General features: G+C 38.8%; 1 protein-coding gene across 16 annotated transcripts in view; it reads right to left on the reverse strand.

Annotated features, from left to right (window-relative positions):
* phldb1b (pleckstrin homology-like domain, family B, member 1b) overlaps positions 1-24,543 on the reverse strand; it is a 78,703-nt gene that overhangs the window by 21,050 nt on the left and 33,110 nt on the right. For 11 of the 16 annotated variants that reach the window (XM_058799675.1, XM_058799676.1, XM_058799682.1 and 8 more), the window contains 9 exons: positions 20,829-22,330; positions 9,185-9,469; positions 8,414-8,560; positions 8,076-8,213; positions 7,083-7,142; positions 4,625-4,753; positions 2,684-2,839; positions 2,494-2,604; positions 1,795-1,884 (listed from right to left, as the gene is read on the reverse strand). In XM_058799675.1, coding sequence (XP_058655658.1) covers positions 1,795-1,884; positions 2,494-2,604; positions 2,684-2,839; positions 4,625-4,753; positions 7,083-7,142; positions 8,076-8,213; positions 8,414-8,560; positions 9,185-9,469; positions 20,829-22,330 — 2,618 coding nt within the window. The remainder of the gene's footprint in view (positions 1-1,794; positions 1,885-2,493; positions 2,605-2,683; positions 2,840-4,624; positions 4,754-7,082; positions 7,143-8,075; positions 8,214-8,413; positions 8,561-9,184; positions 9,470-20,828; positions 22,331-24,543) is intronic. The other 5 variants (XM_058799678.1, XM_058799690.1, XM_058799686.1 and 2 more) reach the window with 3 other exon arrangements.

Raw genomic sequence — 24,543 nt, forward strand, 5'->3', positions numbered from 1 at the left:
CAGAAGTTCAGCTGTCAGTTTACTCGCATCCAAACCCAGTGAGAGCAGTTCTGTCATATTCATACACCTAGCTTAACAGCGACATGCCTTCGCTTAACATGAATTACAAATTACTCAAGCAGTGCATCCCAAATATGCACTGTTCTATGCTGTTTTGTAATATAAATAGTGCGAGTAGTGTATTCACACTGAAAATTCCAAAAAAGAAAAAGTACACTTTAAATACCCAGATGATGCACTTAACTGGTATTAAATTACATAAATAAAGTGCAGAATGTTGGACACATGCATTCAACTTTTGCAACTTTAATTACATAACGAAGGGGGAGGGGCTATCAGACACCATTTACAAATGGCAAAATAGCCTTATATAATTCATACACTACACTGAGTACATAGTGCATAATAGTGTATGAGTGCATAGAGTATAGTGTGTCATTTGGGACGCAGCTATAGTTTCAAGTAGTCCAACTACAGTCAAATTACTTTCGAAAAAAAAGTAGCAACTCTGCAAACTCTTAACAAAAAATGGAGTAAATACACTCTTAGCAATATTTGTTTAGTTTCATAACTACCAAATGATATACACTATCATTTTAAAGATTAGAATCAGTAAAAGGAATTAACACTTATTTAGAAAGGATGTCTAAAGGATTCAGGCTATTTCAAATAAATGATTTTTTAAAAACGTTCTGTTCACAAGAGAACCCAGGGAAAAATTGTTTAAAAATATATTAAAATAAAAAACAGTATATTTCAATTTTAATAATGTTTCACAATATTACTGCTTTCCCGTAAATATGTATAAAGACCTAGCATAAGATTTTTCTTTCACAATACAAAAGTCTTACTGAGCCCAAAATATTTGAAGATAAATAAATAAATAACAATTATGAACGAAACGTAATAAAACTATAAAACACAGTGGATAAAATTAACCTGTAAATCATTTGTTGAATCAGTTCATTTACACAAACTATCCATAAAAAAAAAAAAAACAACAACAAAAAAACAATTCATTCAAATGGCAATTTTGTTAGTTATTTCCCATCACTTGATATGTAGACTCCACAAAACTTTTTTCTAAGTGCCTTAGCTGCACACAAAATCAATAAACTCCTTCCAAAACTTCAGAGGAAGTGTGATTTGTCTTTGGAAGCCTACAAACGTCAGATCCCAACAAGCCAAGCACTTTCGATAAGGCAACACAAATTGAGATGTTTTGTACTGACGTTCTCAGAGCACGTTTTGGTCAATATTGGCAGTTTTAGACGCTGCAGGCTGCATGCATTGACAGTTAGTTCAGTTACCTCCAGAGGCACCATGGGATATGAGTGGAATGAGGAAGCATGAAAAGGGGAGGAGTAGGAGTGGTCATCGTCTAACAGGTCAGCCTCACTGATGTGAAGCACATCCTGGGCGGAGGTTTATAAATCAAACAATATCCTGAGTTTAAAAGATTTAATTTCCTGTTTCACTAACCAAATTATTATGGGACTGCACAGGGGACGCATATGCTACCATCTGGCAAAAAAAAAGCTGTACGGTATAGCTCTCCTAGCCCAAGAAAACCAAACTACAAAGATGAAATGCAAAAAGAAACATACTGGGTCCACATCAACCATTTGGAGGTCACATGAGAGCATAATATACTTGGAAAGAACTCGACAACATTTTAAAGATATGTTAACCAACAAATAAATTTGAATTTCAAGCATGTGAACAAATATTCAGCGGTTATATCTTTGTAACGCATAACATGCTCGTAAAGCATATGATTACAGTTCTGCTTACCTCCTTTATAGTGTTAGAGCTTTTGGGGAACGTCTTTCCACCAGTTAAGCTCTGGTATCTTCTCTCCAGATTGGCCAGCCTTTCCTTTTCCTGAAACACAAGATTCCAAGTCAATCAGTTAAATGTTAAAGGGTCTCATGGTTTCCACAAAAATATAAAGCAGCACAACTGTGTTCAACATTGATAATACCGAGAACTGTCTTGAGCACCAAATTATATTCAAATGATTTCTGAAGGATCATGTGACACTGATGATAGGAGTAATGCCTGCTGATAATTCAAAACAGTTATTTTAAATTATAATAATATTTCACAATACTACTGTTTTCACAGTATTTATGATCAAATATATATTTACTCTTATATGGAAAAAAACAAACATGATCTCAATTGAAAAACTAGTAAAACTAGGATAATGCGTGCACAATGACGGTTCGTTTACATGAACTACAAAGCACTACTAACAAAGCAGTTCATTCAAATGAGTACTTTTAGTTAGATATGTATCCCAGCGCACAAATTCCAAGTCAATCATTTAACAATAAACTTGAAAAAGTTGGTCTTTTTGACCATGCAACAACAGACATTAATATGGATTAGCATTTGGAGAAATCTGGTGCAAGTCCTCACCCTAAAGTGTTCCTAAAAAGGGTAAAAACATTAAAAGTGAATATAGTAAGTCATTTTCATTTCCTGTACCTTCTGTAGCAGCTGAATTGTCATACTTCTGTCTTTGGCCAGTCTCTCACACTCCTGAGCAGCCTGTATTCCCAGTTGATTGGCCTGGCTTTCCAATGCTGCAACTTTTTCCTGGATACAACAGCTTGGAAATTAGTTTGAGACGCCCTTAATGGTTGCATGCTTTGTTACGTGTCTGTGTTTCATTTACTTTTCTTTTGGTGACGCTGCTGTGGTACTGAGCTCTGTCCTGCAGCAGCTGCTGGCTGATGGTCTCACGCTCCTCCTCCAAACTGCTCTCCTTCTCTAACTGCTGGAACTCCAGGTCCTCAAACTGCTTAGTTGCAGCCTCAAGAGTCTCAGCTTCCTACACACACATACATAAAAGCAGGGGGTCAATAACTAGTCAGAGAATCCCATAAACAACAGCACTATGCATGCTCCGCAGCAGCCAAGCTGAGTCAGCTTAAAAAGCCACAGGGAGAAACAGTAGGAACATTATGCAACACAGGTTGCCAACCTTATCCAAATACAAACAGGCTACATAAAAAAAAAATCCCCAAATTGTAATTTTAAATACTTTAAAAATATTTAAAATGAAATTATCATTTAAATTAACATTTATTTACTATACATTATAATCATTAATTATTTTCAGTTATTGATAACAGGTAAAGAAACATAGGTACGGGTAGCATTAATTTATTTAATATTACATAAACCTTTATTATTAATACTATCTGTTATTATGATTAACTCTTTATATAATTCACATATAAATTTACATATAAATATTTTTGTATTGCTTATTATATATAATATTTCTACATATTCTTAAGATATTTTTATGGTTTATATGTCATTTCAAAGACTTCCTGCAGTAATTCCATCTATCCCCATGGGTCCGGTTGCTGGTGCTACACACAGATCTGTGTGGATATAATACACTCTTCCAGAATCCCTTACTGTATGATCTATCAAAGTACATCAAACATCATTTAAACAGTCAGCTGGGATGGTAAAACTGGGAAAGACTGAAAAAGAGGAACGACATTGAGACTTCAGATCATAAATTCAACTTATGAAAAACATCAAGTCTTGTCATTTCTATATACAGATCGCAAGGTCACTGGCTAACCCTTGCTGTCAATTCATCAAAGCATTTCTGACACTGTAAAGCTTGAAGGCTCCGTGCGCACATGATATCACTTCTCTCTCGTGCAACCCTTGGGATATTTCTGCCTGCAAAAAGGGCTAGTCATCAAAAAACCTGTCCAATGAGATTCCTTCAACTATGCTAATCAAAATAAATATGATATTTCTTCATATTTTAAACAGAGAATTCCTGGTATGTTTTGCATTGTTGTGTCTTTTTACACAAAATACATTGAAATAACATATTTTGGCTAAAGTATCATAATCTGTGTGGTACATAGAGAGAAGTGCATGATTTTCTCCCAAACACGTTACGCACAAACCCTTTAGCGATTTTAAAGATTTCATTGGGCATGTCAATCATAGCTGATTGCCTATTTAATGTTTAAACAAATAACCTTAACACTTTAAGGTTCAAATAGCCTTAACCTTATTATAAAATTGGCTGCTCTTCCAGATAAAAAGCATGTTTGTTGATTTTTTCTAAACTTTGAACTTTTATTGACTGATTTGACCAATGAAATCGACTGCGGGTGGGTTTTGCGCTTAGCTGGTTTGAAGAAAATAATCATGTGAGAGAAGTGAGAGGTATCAAAATAAAACTAGCACTACGTTAGTTTCTGCATTAATAGATTAGTACATTGTTAAGTGTTATTAATATTTTGGCACCAGACAGTAGCATGTAAGAAACCTCAAAAATACACCCAAAAATGTCGAAAACATGCATAAATCTTACCAATTAACACCACTTTACCTCCCATAAGGTATTTAGACACTTTCAGACAAGAATAAAAACATGGTGTTCCCAGCAGAAATCATTCTTAATAATAATAAACATCGAATAATGTTTCTACTAGGATCATCGTGGTGGATTTGGTGCATAGACAACCCAAAAGAGCTTGGTTGAGAACGTGTATCTGGAAAGTGGCGTTTATAAAGCCAGAACTGTGGGACAGAAGCAGTCGGTAAAGTGCTGATGTTCCTGATGGTCACTGACCCTCTTGAGTTGTTCCTGTAACTGCTCCCTCAGAGACTCAGGGCAGTTATGGAGCTGGCTCGTCAACTCATTGTACCCATCCTGAAGCCTCTCCAGGGCTTCCCGCTCCGCGTCAACATTAGCGCTCTCCTAGAAAGAAAACACACCATCCGGGGAAGGGGAGAGAAAGAGAACACACAGCTCAAATCCACGCCATGCAGAAGCGTCCGAGGTTAGAGGTCACAACAGAGTGGGTGGAGCCAGAAAGGATGAACTCTAAGCCTTATAAAACACTGCGTGGCACTGGACTGTAGGCCGTCAACAGGGCCAAACAGACTTCTGTTCTCAGGCATTTCTTGGTCAAAGACTTCAGATGTAATGATTTTCCGCTGGTATGTGCTTTTTAGATGAGTTTATGCTATATCAGATGACAGTAATTGATTTGTTTGGGATCGTCGGGTGGTTTGAAGCTGGCCTTTTTTCTTTCTTTTATCATAAAAAGAAAGATTTGCAATAGCATCTTCCTTAGAGCATCACATATATACATACATATATATATATATATATATATATATATATATATATATATATATATATATAGTATTTTTTTTTTTTTTTAAGTTAGTCCTCAGATATTTCTAAGGCTAGATGTTGAGCTACACATTCATGCATTGTGTTCTTTCCAGACCAACATTCATAGCACGTCAAGACATCAATATATCAAAGCACGGACAGAACCACATTCCGATTAAAGAACTTTAAAAAGCCATTTTCAAGGCTTACAGGGGAATTTTCTGTGTTTGCACAAACACTGCACAGATTGTTTGCGGTCAAGATCAATCTAGTACAAATTACAGTCGGTCTGGTAACATTTCCCCCGTAAGGGAAATTTGTTCAAAGCACACAAACTGATCAATAAAGATCTGAATGAACAAACCAGTTATGAAAAACCTTGTTGCAATCCAAAGTATTGCACAGTATCTTTCAACAAAATAATTATCTTTTTATATCATTAATTAAATCAAAGTTTATTTTTCTCTCTGTGGAACACAAAAGGAGAATTTTTTTAGTTGCTCTTTTTTAAACAATTACAATGAATGGGACTTTAAGCTCTTTAAGGTGCACAGGTACTATATGAGTATTATAAAAAATGTACTTGATATAAAAATCTATGAAGGTTTATCAGCTATAATGCTTATTGAAAACTGCAGTTGAGTTTAATTTATTTTGTAAAGTGCTTTAAAAAAAAAACATTGTTTCAAACCAACTTTATAGAAAATCATGATGTTAATATATCTAATATCTTAAAGTCGTCATGCCATATAGTTAGAGCCGAGCAATAAAATACAGTAGTTTACATTTTGCGCTGATACAAGCAATCAACTGGTTGAGATTTACTATTGATTGTTCCAAACCTGTATAAGTTTCTTTCTTATGCTGAACACAAAATTAGATATTTTAAAGAATTCTGAAGAACCAAAATGTTGTCGGTCCCCATTGTTTTCTGTAGTAGTGAAAGAAATACTATGGAAATCAATGGGGACCGTCAACTGTTTGATTACCAGCATTCTTCAAAATATATTCTTTTATGTACAATATAAGAAAGTATCTCATACAGGAGTAAATGATGACAAAATTTTGGGGTGAAATATCCCTTTAACAACTTAAAATAAGCACTTAAATGTCCTACCACATTAGTTGTACTGATCACTTTTATGATACTTTGATGTTGCTTTTGCATCCTTTTTGAAGCTTGAAGGTTTCAGTTCCCATTCACTGTAATTCCATGGGAAAGAACACCAAGCACACTGTTCATAATTTCCCCTTTTGCATTCCAGAGACTGAAAGTCAGTCTTATGAAAGTGATAATTTTCATTTTTTGGTGAACTATTCCTTTAAGGATCTCTCCAAGAGCATAATACTTGGCAGAATCGAAAAAGGAGACTAAAACATCCAAAGAAACCCAGAATCTGATGGATAAGAAATAAAAGCTGGAATTCTGAAATGGCGTGCAGGAAAAGGCTGTCTAAAAAGACACCCACTGTAAGTCACCAAGTCTCGCACCACTGGAGCTATTGTCCTTCAAAGCCAGTACGCTAATCCCAAAGCCTGAGTTTGCGCTAAGCTAAACAGTTTTGAACCCGACGGGGCAAGCAGAAGAAACGGAGAGACTGTGAGTGTGAAAAAAGCAGTGAGGAGATTAGAGGTTAATGAAGGCTTGTTAGTGTTGCCAAGCTTTGTAGAGGACCTGATGAGAACCACCACAAAAGGAGAGGAAAAAGACAACACCTCTTGTGAATGAATGCTTGATTACTAGACAGAACCTTGGCTTTCTGCCCAAACAAAATTAGTGAACTGCATTTAAATGTGACTATCATCTTCAGATCCTCTATTGTGGAATGTAGGATGACCAGATGTAATGGGAAGCACTTTGGCTAGTTTGAATGAGCACTTTCGCTCTTTCATTTATTTTTTTTACCTGGGGATGGCAATCGAGACCAGAATGGGCCTTGAGTGGCCATCCGACAGAATGGCATGCCTTTAAGGAATGTCAGAGACCAGAAAAGGCTGTTCAGTCCAGAGAGGCTCAACAGTATAAAACACAAACAGTCAGTTGGGGATTTGAAACTCTTAACAATTAAGGTGCAGTCACATTTCAGCAAAATTGCATGTTTGAAGAACAGCTTACAATAGCCGCATTTCCATTACCCTTCAAACTACATAAATTGAAATTCCAAATTGAAAATACACCTAATGGAAACACGTCAATTTGGCGAAAACTCCCATATATTGCAAAAAAAATTTTATGCTCGCATGAGGTGTTTTTAAAAAATTTAGGCAATTTGAAAAAAGGAATATATCACAAAACTGTTTTTTTCCCCGCATTTACAGGTCATCTGGCTTACATAAAAGTGGATAACCTTGGATAACCCCGTTTACACTGCATACATCTGTAGTGCATTACGGCTGCGAAACGGCCGACTCTTCACTAAAGATACACGCATGTCTACTTTGATTAAAATTATTGGCTAGTGCAGTGGCTGCAATATATGTAAATCTACCAACATCCATTACATCGCGAATTATCGCAAGAGGAAAAAAATATGTTTTAGCTGCATAACATCGGTTAACGGAAACGCCATCAATTCGCAATAGGTTTTTTTATCGGCATTTATCAAATATCGCAAAAGTTTTGCGCAAATCTGTAAAAGTCACTTTTAAACCAAGCAGATTTCTGTTGGCAAATTTGCGACCAACTGAACCAGTTGCAAGATCTGCGTGGGGAAATCTTTTACCCTCATGTGAAATTCGAGATGACGGATTTCGTCTATGAAAGTTCGCCAACCAATGCTAAATATGACCACACCTTTATGGAAACATTTTTACTTCTACATGAAAAATGAATACATTACTGTGTTCTGAATATGGACAATTTCATTCTGTGAGCTTTTATGTGGTGTGTGTATCCTACCTTGTCTTTCTCTCTCTGGATGGTGCTCTCCAGTTCGCTGAGTTTGCGCTGCAGCTGGCTGATAATCTCTGCCTCGGCCTCGATTTGCTCCAGCTCGGCCTGTCTCTCTCCCTGCAGCAGAGCTCTTTCCATCTCCGCCTGTCCAGATCAACATGTCAGATAGAGCAATTCTCACACAGGCCACACAAACACACCCGAGAGCTCCATCTGACATTCTCTGTTCCACTACGCATCACTTCCCTCTGCTTCCGACTCTTATCCACTATAATTAGGAAATTACTTCCTGTATATCCTTCAGTGTATTTAAATATATAAAAATGTTTATGAGAGCAGCTCACCTCCTGTTTGGACTCCTGAAGTTGCTGCTCCAGTTCTGTGATTCGGGCTTTGAGTTCATCTACCTTTGCCAGCACTCGAACCCGCTCCTCCTCCAGGTATCCCAGTTCCAAACGGCCAATGCTGCCCGATCCCAGAGAGACCTCTGCCTGAATACAATTCACACACAGTTTTTATGATTTACTGTTTATATACACTATTGCTCAGAAGTTTGAGGTCTGTAAGTACTTTTATATTGCTTTCCAAGTCTCTCATGCTCACCAAGACTGTTTATTTAATTAAAAATACAATAAAAACAGTAATATTATGAAAATTTATTACAATTTAAAAGAATTGTTTTCTATTATAATATATTTTGAAAAGCAATTCATTCCTGTGATGGCAAAGCTGAATTTTTAGTATCACATGGTCCTTCAGAAATCATTCTAATATGCTGCGCAAGCAACATAACTTATTATTATCAATGTTAAAAACAGTTGTGCGACTTAATTTTCATGGAAACCATAATACATTTTCATGATTCCTTGATAAACAGAAAGTCAAAAGAACATCATCTTTTTTAACATTATGAATTTCTTTACAGTCACTTTTGAATAAAAATATGAATACAAGTATTAATTTCCAACCTTTTAAACTGTAGTGCAATAATACAAATATGTAATATGAAAAGCACATTAATATTGTATAAATGATTAAAAAGGTTGATACTAACATTGCTAATGGTGAAAACATATATAAATTGTTCCGATTTAAAGAAGGAAAGGGAGTCCGACCTGTCCATTTTGTCCATTTAGCAGAGCTGTTGGAGTCCGTCCGTCCTGCTGCGCACTCTCAGTGCTACTGCTGTCCTCCTTCAGGTTCTCCTCTTGGCTTTCACGATGTCTCTGCGCCACCCTTAGGGAAGCGCTGCTCACACTGTCCAAGGAAGGACGTCTGATGTTAAGCCCGTCCCTCGAACCAAGCCCAGAGACACCCATCCTGCCCAGATCTCCCGCCGGCCCGTCGCCCTTGTTATACTCGGCGCAGAGGTTCAAGATTGTTTCCAGCCGCTGCCGTTCCTAAAACACAACAGAGATGAGCTATTAGATGAGTCAGGGGTGGCAAAAATTGCCCTCACGTTATCTAATTTCCTCTGCGCCAGCCTCTGGCACTCAGCATCCTACTGATGCCAATCTGAAGAGAGAGGAGAGGAAATAAACAGAAGCGCCACTGTCTGGAGAGACTCTTATCAGGACCCTGTCCTCAAGCGAGAGGACGCGGCCCTGCTTTGAGCACATACAAACTCCCAGCGCTTGTCAGAACAGGCTCTCTCTTACGGCAGACACTGAAACAACTATGCAACTACACAGAACTCATGTGCTGTCAGCCTGGAGGGTCTGAATGTGATAACAGCTGCCCTCTTAAGCCAATCAGTCCCACCTCAAAGACACATTCTCAGTGTGACCTTTGGCCATTTCATGCCATTTGCCCCAGACCGAGGCAAATGGAAAGAATAAACTCTTCATGTTTTAACGTTATGTTAATATCTAGAAATGCTTGTCAGATTGGCTGTAAAATGTTCTGTGGTTACAATGCATGTTTGGGTCATATGAATGCAATATATTAATGCAGTTTATTAATACAATTGCATTTTTTTAAATAAATTATGCAGCTAGGCATTTAGAGTTATTACTGGGAAACCAATGAGCACTGTGGAATTTGCATATAGTTGAATACATTCAATGATTGGCTGACACTCTTTCTATTCATCAAAGAATCCTGAAAATATTAAGCAGCACAACTGCTTTTATAATCATAAGAAGCATTTCTTGAGCATCACATCGGCATATTAGAATAATTTCTGAAGGATCATGTGACACTGAAGACTGGAGTAATGATGCTGAAAATTGAGGATATAAAATATGAAATATAAAATATATTTGAATAAAAAAAAAAAAAAACTCAGACTTTTGAATGGAAGTATGCATTTAATTACATATTTAAATTTCATAAAATCTCTATCTTTTGAGAGCTGCTCCATCACAAACCCCCGACTAGAAAAACCATGCTGTAGGACATAAAATAATTACACATGATTAAATCCACACCAGAAAAGGAAGATAAACAAAAAGAGGCACACTGCTACTCCAGCAGGTTGTGTGTGCTCTCTTTGATGTGCTCTAGAGACTGGATGAGCTCAGTGTGATTTGTGGAGGACTGAGATGAGTATTCTCCAAACCCTTAATTAGCTCAACGTGTAATCATCAGCCTCCTGAATCTCCAGGATCACACTGAAACGAAAAACATGGCTGAGGGGAATCAGTTTAGGAATCATCAAACTACCAAATTACCTCAGACAGAGAGATGCTTCTATATCAAAAAGTAACAAAATCTTCCATCTTACCAAACAAAAATGATTTTGGTTTGAATTTAAATTGGTGGCTCAGAGAGACCATTAAAACTGATCCACTGACATAAATCACTTAAAAATCCAGGAGAACGTTCAATCACTTATCAGAACCGCATCAACATGTCTTCACCTGACAGACCTGTCTCATCGAGAAAATTACACGTCTGAATTACGAAAAGCCCTCGTGCTTTCATTCCTCAGGCTCCGTAACAACCCAGAGACCCTTCTAATACCGAAGAGGTGACATCACAGAAAGTTTCTCGCCAACTACAATTTGCACCAATAATTGCTGTATACTATAACAGCTCATTATCTCCGCTTAAGGGCCAAGAGCAACATCTTCAATTTTAGAGATTTTTCAATCAAAAACTCTCAAGACCTTGAACACAGATGTTCTCAGTTCTAAAAGAGACATTCAGTCCCAGTTTAGACCAGGACTATACAACAGACCCTAATGTGCACAACACTCATTTGTGAGTTTAAAGGGCTCTCTGTAGTCATCATTAGTAGGTCCCCTCAGGGAAAGGAAATTGTTTAAGATCAGGGTGGCACACCCTGAGTTCTAAAAGCGCTCTGAAACACACAGAGGCTGAGGGAACCATAGGAGGGAGTCTAATCATTTGATCTGCTTCCATCCAGCCCTCTTGAGCCTCTGATCCTGGAGTTTACAGCCAGGCTTGATGAGTGTTTCCAATCAAAGCCAGTGCTACCTGAACACTTCTAGAGCAATATGCTGCTTAATTGTGCTGTAAAAGGAGCCCTAATACAACACATTGTATTGAATACGTTCACGCTCAAGTCATGTAACAACATATGACTTAATAATAGCAGACTAAATACCTAGATGAGCAATATATGACAGAATGTATCAGTCTAATACAAGTCAAAGTACAATATAAGTAATTACGCACTAGTTATATATACTTTTATATGAACAGTGTACAACTAACTAAGATAAAAGAATGTACTGAAAACCACACACTCACCCTCATTGAGACGTGTTAAAAGTAGCACACTAGTTAGAGTCCTGTGGTCCTCTCAGATGTTTCCTCATTGAGTAGCTCTCCAGAACTCACACACACACTGAGACAGATGAACAAATAAAGCCCCTAGTCCCTCCGCCTCCAACTCTCTCACACACACACTCTGGTCCATTTTCTCAAAGTGTGTGCCGGTAGGTATAAATCGATCACATCTTGCTCATTTCTCTGCTGGTGGCTGCTAATGATGATATGATTCAATGTTTTTTCAAAGGCTTATTGAAATGGATGTCTTGTTTTATCTGTCAAGGCTTTGAAACATGTGAGAGGGGAGGCCCAGTTGAACTGCTATTCATTGTAACCCACTCAGGGGTCAGTGCTTACTAAACAACAACAGCATTTGCATGGGCGCTGGTCAGATGTTCTCTCAGAAACAGGAAGAATACCGTTGACCTGAAAATTACAATTCAGTCAAATGCTACATGCTGAAACCAGGATGGAAAAATATAGACTGTTTCCACTGAACCGGTATGTAGGATAACCGTTAAGCACTTCATACTTTCCAGATGACAGCAATGAACAGACGTAGCACTCTGTTTACAAATCTCTCCGCTTTGCTAGGAGTTTTTGGTGAGTGTGTATCTTGAAGGCACATTTCTCATTCAGGTGTGTCCATTTGAGGAAAACAGCAAAGGTTACATTTACACTGCTCTGCAAAGTGGCCAATTCTGAGTTTATACTCAAATCTAGTTAACATCACAACCTTCCTAATCTGGCATGAGGCTCAAATTTCAATAGTATAATTTAACATGTAATTGTTATCATATAAAATTTTATATCAAATTACAAAAACTCTGAAGTTCCATTCTAAACCTCTGAATTATCATTAACATTGCTCTCTATTTTCTAATAACATGGCCTTTTGTGCAATAATTCATATAGTGTAATTCATGAATTATTTTAAAGTAGATCAACCACAATATGATGCTGAATGTAAAAATGGGTAGAAAAATCATATTAATTCCAAAATTAATTAAACTGGAAGATAGACATACAGTGTTCAAGAACATAAATATGAAAAAAAATGAAACTTTTCAGTTCTGTTTCACTGAAGAAGAAGAAAAGAAGAAGGAGGAAACAGAAAGTTACTGCCCTTTAAGTGGCCTGGTTAGGAATTTAAAAATGCCAGATTCATACCATCATACAAAAAAAAAAAAAAAAAAAGCAAATCTGTGTCAACTGCTGTATGAACGTTGTACGAACGTCTCCACAGTGAAAATGTCTCAGGTATTGAACATAGACGGTCATTAGTGACGCAAGAAGCCCAAATAAAAACTGGAGAAACATTCCAGCTCTTTTATTTCCGCTCACTCATTTTTATGCATACCAACCACACAAGGACCAATCAGAGCTCAGGAGGCACAGGCTTTGCCTTCTGATCCCAGCTCTTACATTCCACTGTCTTCCCTCTGTCTGGAATGACACACACACACAAACGTACAGCTCCTCAAATCCTTTTTCAGAGCCTCTCAAACCCCCTGCCATGTCAGAGGCTCTCTCCTGCTCCTCCTGACCTTTTTCTGTCTCTATGTGTGACGGGGTCATGGTTCCACTCTTATTGCTGTGACGTGCCCAGATTGTTTGAATACCTTTAACCAGACAGTCTTCAACTGCTTCCGTTCTGGGCATCCAAAACTAACGTCCAATTAAAATGTGCATTGTCAGCACTGTCACATGTCTATTTGCATATATTTACCATTAAATAAAATTAATATAAAAAGTTTTTAAATATGAAATATTACATGAAATATTATATTAACTATAAAAAACACACACACACACACACACACACAAGCACTTTGAGCTGAAGTGTGTAATTTCTGTGCCTAAAATGAACTGCAAAAATAATCATTTTCAAACAGGTTTCCTGAATACCCATCTGCCATTGGTTGAACACATAGATAGTCCCGCCCCAAACTCTTGCTAGTAGTCGAGCCATTATCATTCACATGATCACTTACATTTTTTGGGGAAATTAAACCTATAAATGCATTCCTTATAGATACAGCTAGAAAAATTTAAATTTAAATCAGTGTGCACAGAGGAAGAAGTCAAAGCTTGCCTGCAGAAAACCCACAAGGTGAAAAACATCCCAGTATTTTCAAACACAGACTACAGACTAAACCAAGCAAAGTAGCATTAAGCCCTCCAGTAAACATCCTGGGACGACACTTCTGTTGCTGAAATATGTGATATTTCAAACAAAAACCACTGCTTTCTTATTGAATGTCTTTGAAAAATAGCACATCACTACAAACCAAGTCAACGGGAACAGATGCATCTTCATGTTGCACTTCAGCATGATGGGAACCTCTAATTTCACACAGAGTTTGAGGAAAAACAGCTTACATTTTTGTAATAGAAAAAAAAAAAAGTCTAGACACACAGCTGTGAAACATGGGAAACTTGCTTGACCCTCAAAATGAAAATCCAGAGTCCGAAAAAAATAAAATTGTACACAGAAGTCCTTGACTCAACAATAACTCCATAAATAAGTATTCAAGAACCTAAATAAGGTTGTCTTTTAAATTCAAAGTTGTGTCCAAAATTCTGTACTACTCGTCCTTGTGTGTCTGAAAGTACACATAAAGGTCTAGTTGTGCCCTATAAAGCAAAGAGAGAACATGAGTGTTGCATAGAATAGTAGCGTATAATTCACATGAGGGATACATTATCCTCTGCAACCAATGACAGAAAACAGCACCCTTTCTACAGGCCTTCAGATACCTGGCAAAAGAACAAGACATAAATAGTAGTTTATATTAGACCTTGCCTGTTATCTGTACAACTGCAGTAAAAAGGTGAGGATATAGAGTGGCCTGTGGCCTCTTCAGGTTTATCGGTTCGGCTCATTGTGTCATTTCATGGCCAAGTTTAAATCATCGAGATGCAGCAGAGGACAAAACCAACCGTCACTTCTGTGAATCCCTTGGCACACTTTGGAACAGTAATAGTTTCACTGCCAGCTCTTCTCAAAAACACCAGTGTAGAGGGAGAAGGGTCTCTGCTCAAGGGCAGAAGAAGAATTTGAATTTTCTCTCACACATTTATATTTCGCTGCTACACTGTAAAAAATATCCCCTGTCCAGCACTGGCAATACTCGTATACAGGGTCATACTCACAAGGACAAAACACAAGCAATAAATACGAATTAAATAACATTAAAATACATTACAGATCACAAAAATGAGAAGAAACAAGATTGTCTGTTCACTCTCCTTTAACCTCCTTAAATATACAAATTAAAGGAATAGTTCACCCCAAAATGGCAATTTTGTCATCATTTACTCACCCTCATGTTGTTCTAAACCTGTATGAGTTTCTTTTTTATGCTGACCATAAAAGAAGATATTTTGAAGAATGCTGGTAATCAAACAGCTGATGATCCCCATTGACTTACATAGTATTTATTTCCTTATGGAAGTCAACAACTGTTTGATTCTTCAAAATATCATCTTTTGTGTTCAACATAAGAAAGAAACTTATAAAGATAAGTAAATGAAGACAAATTTTCATTTTTGGATGAACTATTCTTTTAAGGTTGTAGACGTGGCACGACCAGTGTAATTAAGTTTAATACTTCAGTGTTCGTTCAAATCTCTAAAGTTAAAGGTGCAGTAGGAGATCTTGGAAAATGCTAACTTTAGCCTGATAGCACTGAAAGAGAACGTCCCACCCTCCCTGCAATCACTGTCTAAAGCAACGCCCCCTGCACGCAAATACGCTCACAAACCAGAATACCAGAGGCAACATTACTACAATAGGCTACATCAGCGGTTTCCAATTCGAAGCGAGCGTATATGTTCCATACAAAGGGCATTAAAGTGTGCGAGACGTAAATTTAAATAGTATTTATTTACAGAGGTATATTAGGTCACACTTCTCTAGTAAGTTTCGTCTGTGTGTGAAGAATCCGTGAATGAATGTTCCGAAGTGAAGTAAAATTCAACGGATTTCCCTGCTCATGGAGTAGGGAGCAAAGAACACTGTGTAGGGAGCATGTCAATCGGAACACAGTTCATGCACGTAGCTCTCTTCTAACGAGCTGGTTATCTGAATCAGGTGTATTAACTAAGCGAGACATGCAAAATATGCAGAGCAGGGGGCGCAAGGATTGGAATTAGGAACCGCTGGGCTACATCATGAGTCATTCACCGGTGAGAAATCTTTATAGTACAGTTAGTAAAAGTACTACAATACCAGGAAGGAAGATCGGGTTGTTGATGTTTGTATGCCACTCTTGCTCTGTCTGCACAGCGTGCGTGATCGTGCTGATGACGTACCCTGTCTGCGCGAACAGGGTGCACAGAGGTATGCAAATGCATACGTTGACAGGCAGGCAGGAAAGTCAATAAAAACGCTCGAACCGAGCGTTTTGATTGGATGAACATTTCTTGGTCCTATGCCTAGATAAATACATTTAGACCACTTAACTTAATGATTACTCTCAGAATGTGAAGAGACTTTCAACCAGCATAACAAAAAATGTTTCTGAAAACAATCACCTGTTGCACCTTTAAGTATGAACAACAGCAACAATGATACTTGCACCACTAATAAAATCACAAGTCTTTATTAATCTGAATAATCAAGCACCACAAGTGACTGTCATGTACAGTAGGTTTCAAACTCCAGTATCAATGTCTCTATCTTTCAGGATTACGGAGTCACCTGTGCAAATGTCAAACAGATCTTTCTGAGAATCCTTGAATATTGCTTTATATAACAAGATGAGGTGTTGCTAAGAGCACTCAGTGTTGTTCTTCGCTGTCTTGATTACAAGAGCCCGGTCAGAATAACTAAAGTCTGCACTGACCCAGATAGTCAGTGCCACAGAAAGTCAGTTAACTGTCTCTTTTTCTCAAATACTCTCTCTCTCTCTGTTGTTGTGAGGAGAATCAGTATTAATCCGTCTCAGAGCAGATAACTCACTTTACACTGAATTGCAAGAACACAGGAAGCAAACACATTAAACAATCAACAAAATGCTCCAGAGGGAGCTCATATGCGTCTTGCTGTGTCAGAGTATACTGCTTTTATCTTCATCAGAATGATTCTAATTGCACTTTATTGGGTCAAAACGCAGTTGCATGTCGGGTTATTGAATTGCATTAGATACCTCTTGTCTCTTCCTCCCTCTCTATCTGTTACAAACACTCATAGTTATGTTTCTGCATAATGTGGCCAGTGAACGTGGATATATTTAGTGTGCTAATCTACAAGAGCAGTGGGACAGACGCTTGTGATACAGACCTCATGTGTCCCCTGTGCGGATGACCCATGTCTGCCCTCCCAACAACGTAGAGGTGGTTACGTCTTCATAGTAGAACAGGTTTCCATTAATCTGACTGACTCCCTGCAACCTATAACCATTCCAGTTCATTTAAAGGGGTTATAATAATTGTTTTTTTTATCTTTTATTACCATTATTATGTATAATGATAAATGACAATAATGAGGTCAGCCAGGTTAATTGCACAAAGAAGAATCGTAAATTTTCTTTATCAAATATCAAATTCCACGATATTTCCCTTTTAAAAAAAAAAATCTGTCTCAGTAAATAAACTTCTCACTAAAACAGAGTACGTCTTCACTGATGCGTCTGCTTTTACTGTGTAGCAAATGTCAGTTTTATGGAGTAATGGAAATGATGTCATCGTGGGAGCTCTCAGTCAAAAAAAAAACGAGGTCATCTTTAGCAGAGCTGGCATCAGTATGGCACTCGAGCTGACTGACAGAACGGTTTTCTAGTGACTGACGCCATATGCCAAGTGTGTGTGTGCCAAGGCTGTATCTAAGGTAACCATGTGTGCCTCTGGAGCCTTGTGGCAGTTTAGGGATGATAAATTATGCACTGCAGACTGGACTGGCTCATACTCACTCAGCAATACATGCATAAAACGAAGAAAAAAAAACACTTTCTTGAAAAAAAATATCATTTTGATGTTCACTGTTTGTTGAATGGTGAGCACAGAAGTTCTGATTACGTTCTAAATAAGTAAGAACTTTTTATCAAGAAAACACTTTTTGTTTAGTCACATCTGAATACGTGTGAACTAGTGAATTAAAAACAAAGTGGAATATAGATATTTATAACAGAACTCTAAATATCGTTTAAAGAATTTATGCAACAAACTGCAGTAACATAATTCATCCTTAAAAGGGCCATGAGCTGCCTTTTTATTATTTTGTACTGTTCTCTGAGGACCACTTGTTATCAAGATTTTTACATCAAAAAGCATAATTTAGAAGTAAAAATGTTCTGTCCTGTTTTTGACCCCCCTCATCAGAACGCTCTGTTTGAATAGGCGTGGCAGATTGTAGACTCAGAAGTAAACGCCCACTATTATGATTGGCTACACAGATGGTACACAGATGGACGCTGCTGTGTTTTAGGTTAAAAACGCATAAATACTCATATCAAACAATCTGTAATAACAGACAAAGCAATAGTGACCACGTAATTAAACAGTTACTCACACTTGTGTGGTGCGACATTACTGTCAGATCCAATAGAGTTGGCGCAGCATCATCTTTTAGTTTCAATCTTTCTGAAAATCCCGAGTGGAATTGTGCTTTGTTTGTAAACGAATCCGCAGTAAAATGAAGTGAACAAAGGACCGAGTTCTTACTGACGCGGTCTGGCACATCATTAAAAATAAAGTTTATTCACTCTTTCCTAACACTGGGATCAGAAGGAAGGCACTGCACAGAATGTTTTTCTACAACCTTGGCACCGCACAGCGTCTTCTTGTCTTCGGAGCCATCTTTATTGTTTGGTTTCTTCATAGACCTGTGATCGCCTCTCTCATAATTTACACTACACACACAAATCAGTGGGCGAGGCTAAACAGGCAGTGATGTAGAAGCAGGCGTTGATCTTCTTCTGCGGAGGTGGTATTTAGCCACACTATTATATCATAGAGTGGTACATTCCATAAGTTGTTGTTTGGCAGATTGGCTTCAATATAAACTGTTTTTAGACTAACAAGAAAGTTTTGAGTTCTGAAACTTACAGGATGTTTTTATAGTACAATGACCTCTTATATGTCAAAAGATCTAGGGAATTTTCATTTCTCAGTTCATGACCTCTTTAAAAATAGTGATGCACCAAAATTTCGACAAACAAGAATACTCGGCCCAAACTGCTGACCAAAACAGTGATGTTCAGTTAGCATTTCTCCAAAGGTGCATACACACAGTGTGGATAAGCTACAACAAGTAAAAATGTCAGCAGTGTGGATGCACTTCTCTGTGACCAAAAGTGATGTTAGCAATGTAAAATTTGTATGGCTGCAATGTCAAAAGGCAGCTACATCACTAATGCATTGATTTTGGTGCATCACTACTAGTAAAAACCTGTACACCTCAACTCCTGAAAACCTATCCATTAGGAATCACATTCATCTCAATGCCAGTTGCTTAGTGTAGGACCCCTTATAAGTATCCAATTTGAAATCCACCACCTTTGCTCATTGCAGCTCAGATTTAGCCTCCAGACTGCAGGCAACACCACTGTCTCCTTCCTGATTCCTGCAGCAGCCATGCGTTCTATGCCGTGCCATGTTACGTGAAGTTTTGCCTAACCTCTGCTCTGTATGACAGTCAGCTTCCAAAAAAATCAAAACCTGCTGCAACTCCCTGGAGCACATTTCTGCTTGTCATGCTAGGCAGTCTCCCGCTCCATCTCAGCAGGAGCCAAGGGGCAGTCAAATGAGCTCAACGTGGTTGATCCGCACGTTAGATGCATCGCACTGATGTTGCTATTGAAATTCAGACTTGCTTGACGAATGATGTATGCAACTGCAGAAATGAATGAACAGATGAGTGCTGTTTGTTAATGGACCACAAAAGCTACCAGACCATGTCAAAATACCAATTCACAGGACAAACGCTCCTGATAATGAGTGATGTAATGGCTGACAGTCAGAAAATTCAAAAGAACATCTGATCTTTCTTCACAGAACAAACATTCTTTGCTATTTACACTTGACATTTTGCAAATATTTCAGAACAAGGTCTAAATCAAAGGTCATTTCTTGTTTGTCTGATTTTGTACTGAAACTTTTTATAGATCTAGCACATTTGCGAGGATGAGGTCATTGGCATGTTGAGCTCATTTATTGTAGCTCATTCTTTCTGCATTTATTCCAGCACATTTCATCAGCAAAAAGCCAAAAAAAAGCACACTAGGAGCATACTAGAACTGTGCATGCTTAGCAAATAACATACTACAGATACTCTCTGCTGGGAGTATTGAAGCATAACTCTGTACGCTCAATTAGATCACCTCCTTTTCTGAGAGCAATAAACAACCACAATGGGTAATTACAAGGGAAGCAGACAAGAGCTGTTTCAGACACAAACACATATAAAACTTCACAGGGGCCTTTGTCTCAGCGGCTTCTTTCTGGGCTGCAAACTGGACCAAGATGTCTACTGTTCCCTCCCACCTCTCAGTAAAAGAGACAACAAACAATGGGGTTGCCATGGTAAAATCGGAGCCCTCTGCCTCAGCACGACAGCGGATTAGTCAGTGTGTCAGTTCTGCCTGAGACGTGTAGTAGCATTTCCACCAAATGTCCTGCATTCTCACCAAAAGCACAATTGCTAATGCATGCTAGGCGTGTTAAGATTAGATTCAGCCATCGGTGTGCACTGAGGAGCTTTTCTGGAAAATATTAACTGTAGAAACTTGCAATTTACATATCATCGGAAGACATGCAGAGGCAGCACTCTACATGACATGTACAGACAGAGACAGGGAGTATTTCTTAGAAGGATTCTTTATACTATGATGTGGCTTTCAAGTGGGCATTGCAATCAAATGATGTTAGATCTTTCCTCAGAGCTAACTGCACTTTACTTTGGTCTTGAGGTTGTTTTTAGTGGATACACAAAGACAGATTTCTCATAAATCCTACTTGGTTCGATATTTTGTTACATAAATGCATGTATTTTTAAGGGTACTACTGCATCTCACTCACCAGCCTCTCCATTTCTTGCTCTCTGAGTCGTTCTTCTCTTTGGCGCCGGTGGTACTCCAGAAGGTCATCCTCGTTGTCGCTGATCTCTGTGATGCTATTCTTGCGCTCCCTCATGCCAGGGTGAGGCACCCGAAGGTCCCTGTGGCCCGCTGACATCTTTCTGTGGCTCCTGGGACTGGATCGGGGTGACGACCCAGGCAGAGAACCCAGGCTGAACGCGGAAGAGAGCGAGTTCCCAAAACTGCCCTTCCGTCCGCTGCCTTCCCCCATCAGTCCAGAGGTGGGTGAAGGACTACGAGCACGCACCCCACGAGGGCTGAATGGCTCCTCAGTAGGAGACCCTGCTTTCCGCCTGAGTCTGGGACTCTCTGGCACCATTCTTGGGGATGGACTCTCTGGAGTCCGCAGGGTTCCCGGTAGAGCTCCGGGGAGCACAGGAACCCCCCTGCGAGCTATAGAGGGGCTAAGAGGAGGAAGCTCCCTCATGCTACTCCCTTCAAGGTTCCTGCGGGCCAGCCGCGGACTTTCTGGAGGCTGCAATGTGCGAGGATGCGGATGTGGAGGTCCACCCTGAATGATGTGGACAATGGGGTCCAAGGGGGGCTGGAAAGATCGCGAGGGTGGGGAGAGTTGGTTAGAGGGGCTAGAGGTCAAAGAGCGATCTGGCTGAGGCTGCTCCCGGAAAGGACTTGAGGGCCGATCCTGGAGAACCATGGCAATTTTGGTTCTAGGACTAGAGGGTGAGGAGGATGGGGATACGGTGGAGAATTTGGGGGTCAGTCTGGGACTACCTGGAACTGGAACCCGACTGCCAGATGGGTGATCAGTCAGAGCAGTAGAGATTGAGACTGAGGGCAGAATGTGAGTCTGTATGGGGCTGTCTGGGGTTTTAGCCACCGAGCTGTCTTGGTTCAACCCCCTACGACTTGGCTTTGGGCTTGGCGGTGCTTCTAAAAGAGCCTTTCGCTGTAGTCTGGGACTCTCAGGCACCTTTGGCCCACTGTTGCCACCGGAATAGCTGGGCAGTATGGTCCGTGGCTGAGGTATGGGTGGCTGGCTGGTGTAATTGTAACTAGAAGACCTCACTGGCACAGGAGGAAGCGTGTGAAGCTGGTCCTGACAACCACTCGGAGATGGACTGGTGTAGCTGCCACTGCTGGCAGCGGATGGGGATGAGAGAGGAGAGAAAGGAGGAGAGGTATTCTCATAACTGGAGCCCACAGACATAGCACCAGGGCTTGTTGGGGGTGAGAGAAGGAAGCGCCCCCCTCCATTTAACATGGGAGACAAGGGAGACTGGGAGATGGGCTGACCAGAGGGCTTCTTTGACTCAGAGGAAGAGGGCTGAGGGTCATCCATGACTAATGAGTCCATAATGTCCTGAAGGTCTTTCTCAATGGAACTCACGATGGCACTGTGCTCAGGGCGCACTCTCTCGTTGGAGATCAAGTGAGATTTTGGCACCCCTGACGAGTGGTTCCCATTGACCAGGTTCTCAGAATCTGAAAGAAAAGATAACAGTCATAAGCCTTTGCCATATATAAAAAAAAAATCAAAATACATATCTTTTAGAACAGCTAAGGTGTAGTTGTAATTAATTAATGAACAAATCTTTCTTCTGAATCAGTGGAAATGATTCACAAAACCAGTCTGAATGATTGGTTCACACATAAGATTGAAAGGATTTTAGTCAACAACTCGCCAAAATCACTGGAGAACAGTCTTTTTTCAAAATAATTAGCAGTTGGACAGTATTTAAGGATTCGACTGATGGGGCAAAAGGAAGTCACTTTAGTCAAAAAGCACAAATATTGCAATGATAATGAAAGAGTTGGTTTTCAATAAACAGCTTTTATAGAAGCTTCAGCCCAAAAAAAAAAAAAAAAGTAAATTTATTATCGTTTCATATAAATGCTAATAATATTTAGGTTTAAAATCACTTAAAATTAATATAAAACCCATGGTAAAACCACCATGTGTGATTTCATATATCTTTATTTGACCATGAATGCAATGTCAAGATGTTAGGGACCATGTGATGACAACTTCATGATGTTAAAAAAAAAAAAAAAAAACATTCTGGACTGGTTAACTGAAACAATTTGAAAGAATCGATTCTCAATAATGATTCAGAATTCCCATCACTGATGCTGAGCTGAACAGAGTGCAGAAAACAGGAGAAGCACTTACGAGTAAGTGGATGCATTTGGCTTCTTCACCCCACCTAACCCCAACTATTATCCTCAGTACTACCTGAGCTTTTAATGCAAGTACCTGCAGCTCTTTTGGCACTGCAGAGATGCATTTAATCCATTAGCCCCATTCAATAGCCTCCAAGTTTAACACTGCTGCCAAACCCACAGAAGATGAATGCTCAAGTAGGAACAGTAGTTACCAAATGGAAATTCAGAGAGAAAGTCTGCCAGGCTCCAGCCTGAGAGGATAAACGTCAAATGAATATGTGCTTATATACCTAAATCACAGAGAGCCCCGCTGGTAATTCAATCTATCTCTCAGGCAACTGACCATCTCCGATGTTAATGGTTCATCTGCTGAGACAGACCTACAAAGTAAAAATGGTCATTATCTAAACCAGTGGTTTTCAAACTGGGGTCCGGGAAACCCCAGGGGGGCTGCAAGTGGGAGCTAGGGGGCTGAAAGGTAATATTATTGTAATAATCTCTGTAAATCTGCTTTGGAACAATTTTTACAGTGAAAAGAAATTCAGTTAAAATAAATTTTATTAAATTCAAAATAAAATTTAATTGAAAATACTTTAAACATATAACATTAGTCTAATAGTGGAAAGATCAACTTAATAAAAAAGTATTATTTATTTGCTTTGGTTTTAGTAGAATTACAATACTAAAGCCAATTATTCGATTTTGAGCACAAGATGTTTTGTAATATGATGCTAATTATGTTTCTCAGACAGTAGACATGGGCCTGTATGCAACACAAAGCTGATTTTATATTTTAGGAAAGGGTACAGTAATCATCATATTTGGAAGGCCTTGGCACCACAAAAGTTTGATAACCTCTGGTCTAATCCACTATATTTAAAAAATAAAATGCCAAAATAATGCTAATTTTTCCACCTCAATTCATCAGAACATTGTTATTTTTCATATAACACTCCAGATGTAAACGATTTAACACTGCATCAAACTTATTAGATAAGAAATAAGTGTTGTATATACATATACTTAAGATTCTGAGTCAGTCACAGAACTGATTTCACAACATCCAAAACTTGATCAATCTTGCTCTTGCCAGCTCAGTGTTTGTGTTTCTATGCCACAAATGTCCTGATTACAAAACACTCTCTGTTCAAACTCCTCACAAATAATGCATAAAACACAACCCCCTTTCCAAGTGTTGTTATTTATTATTTTTTTATAGTTATCGTGGTTTAGAAATAAGTCAGAGCAGCTGACGATGCCTCTGGCTCAATTTTCCATTTAAATCCCACTGAACAAGAAACGGTTTCAAGAAAGCACAAGCACATAGATACAATGACTATTGAGAAAGACCTTTTATGTGACAAAATGATACATGTCAACTTGACAAGTAGCGACTATAAAAGGATACATATGCTACATACAGTATGTCCGTATGCTGATCTGACACATACACAGCCTCTATAACGATCAGTACTTACAGATGAGAACACGCCTGTGGAAAAGCTAAGCCGCTGCGCTTGGTTAAACCGACC

This window comes from Onychostoma macrolepis, chromosome 15 (genome assembly GCF_012432095.1).
Source record: "Onychostoma macrolepis isolate SWU-2019 chromosome 15, ASM1243209v1, whole genome shotgun sequence".
Lineage (NCBI taxonomy): Eukaryota > Metazoa > Chordata > Actinopteri > Cypriniformes > Cyprinidae > Onychostoma > Onychostoma macrolepis.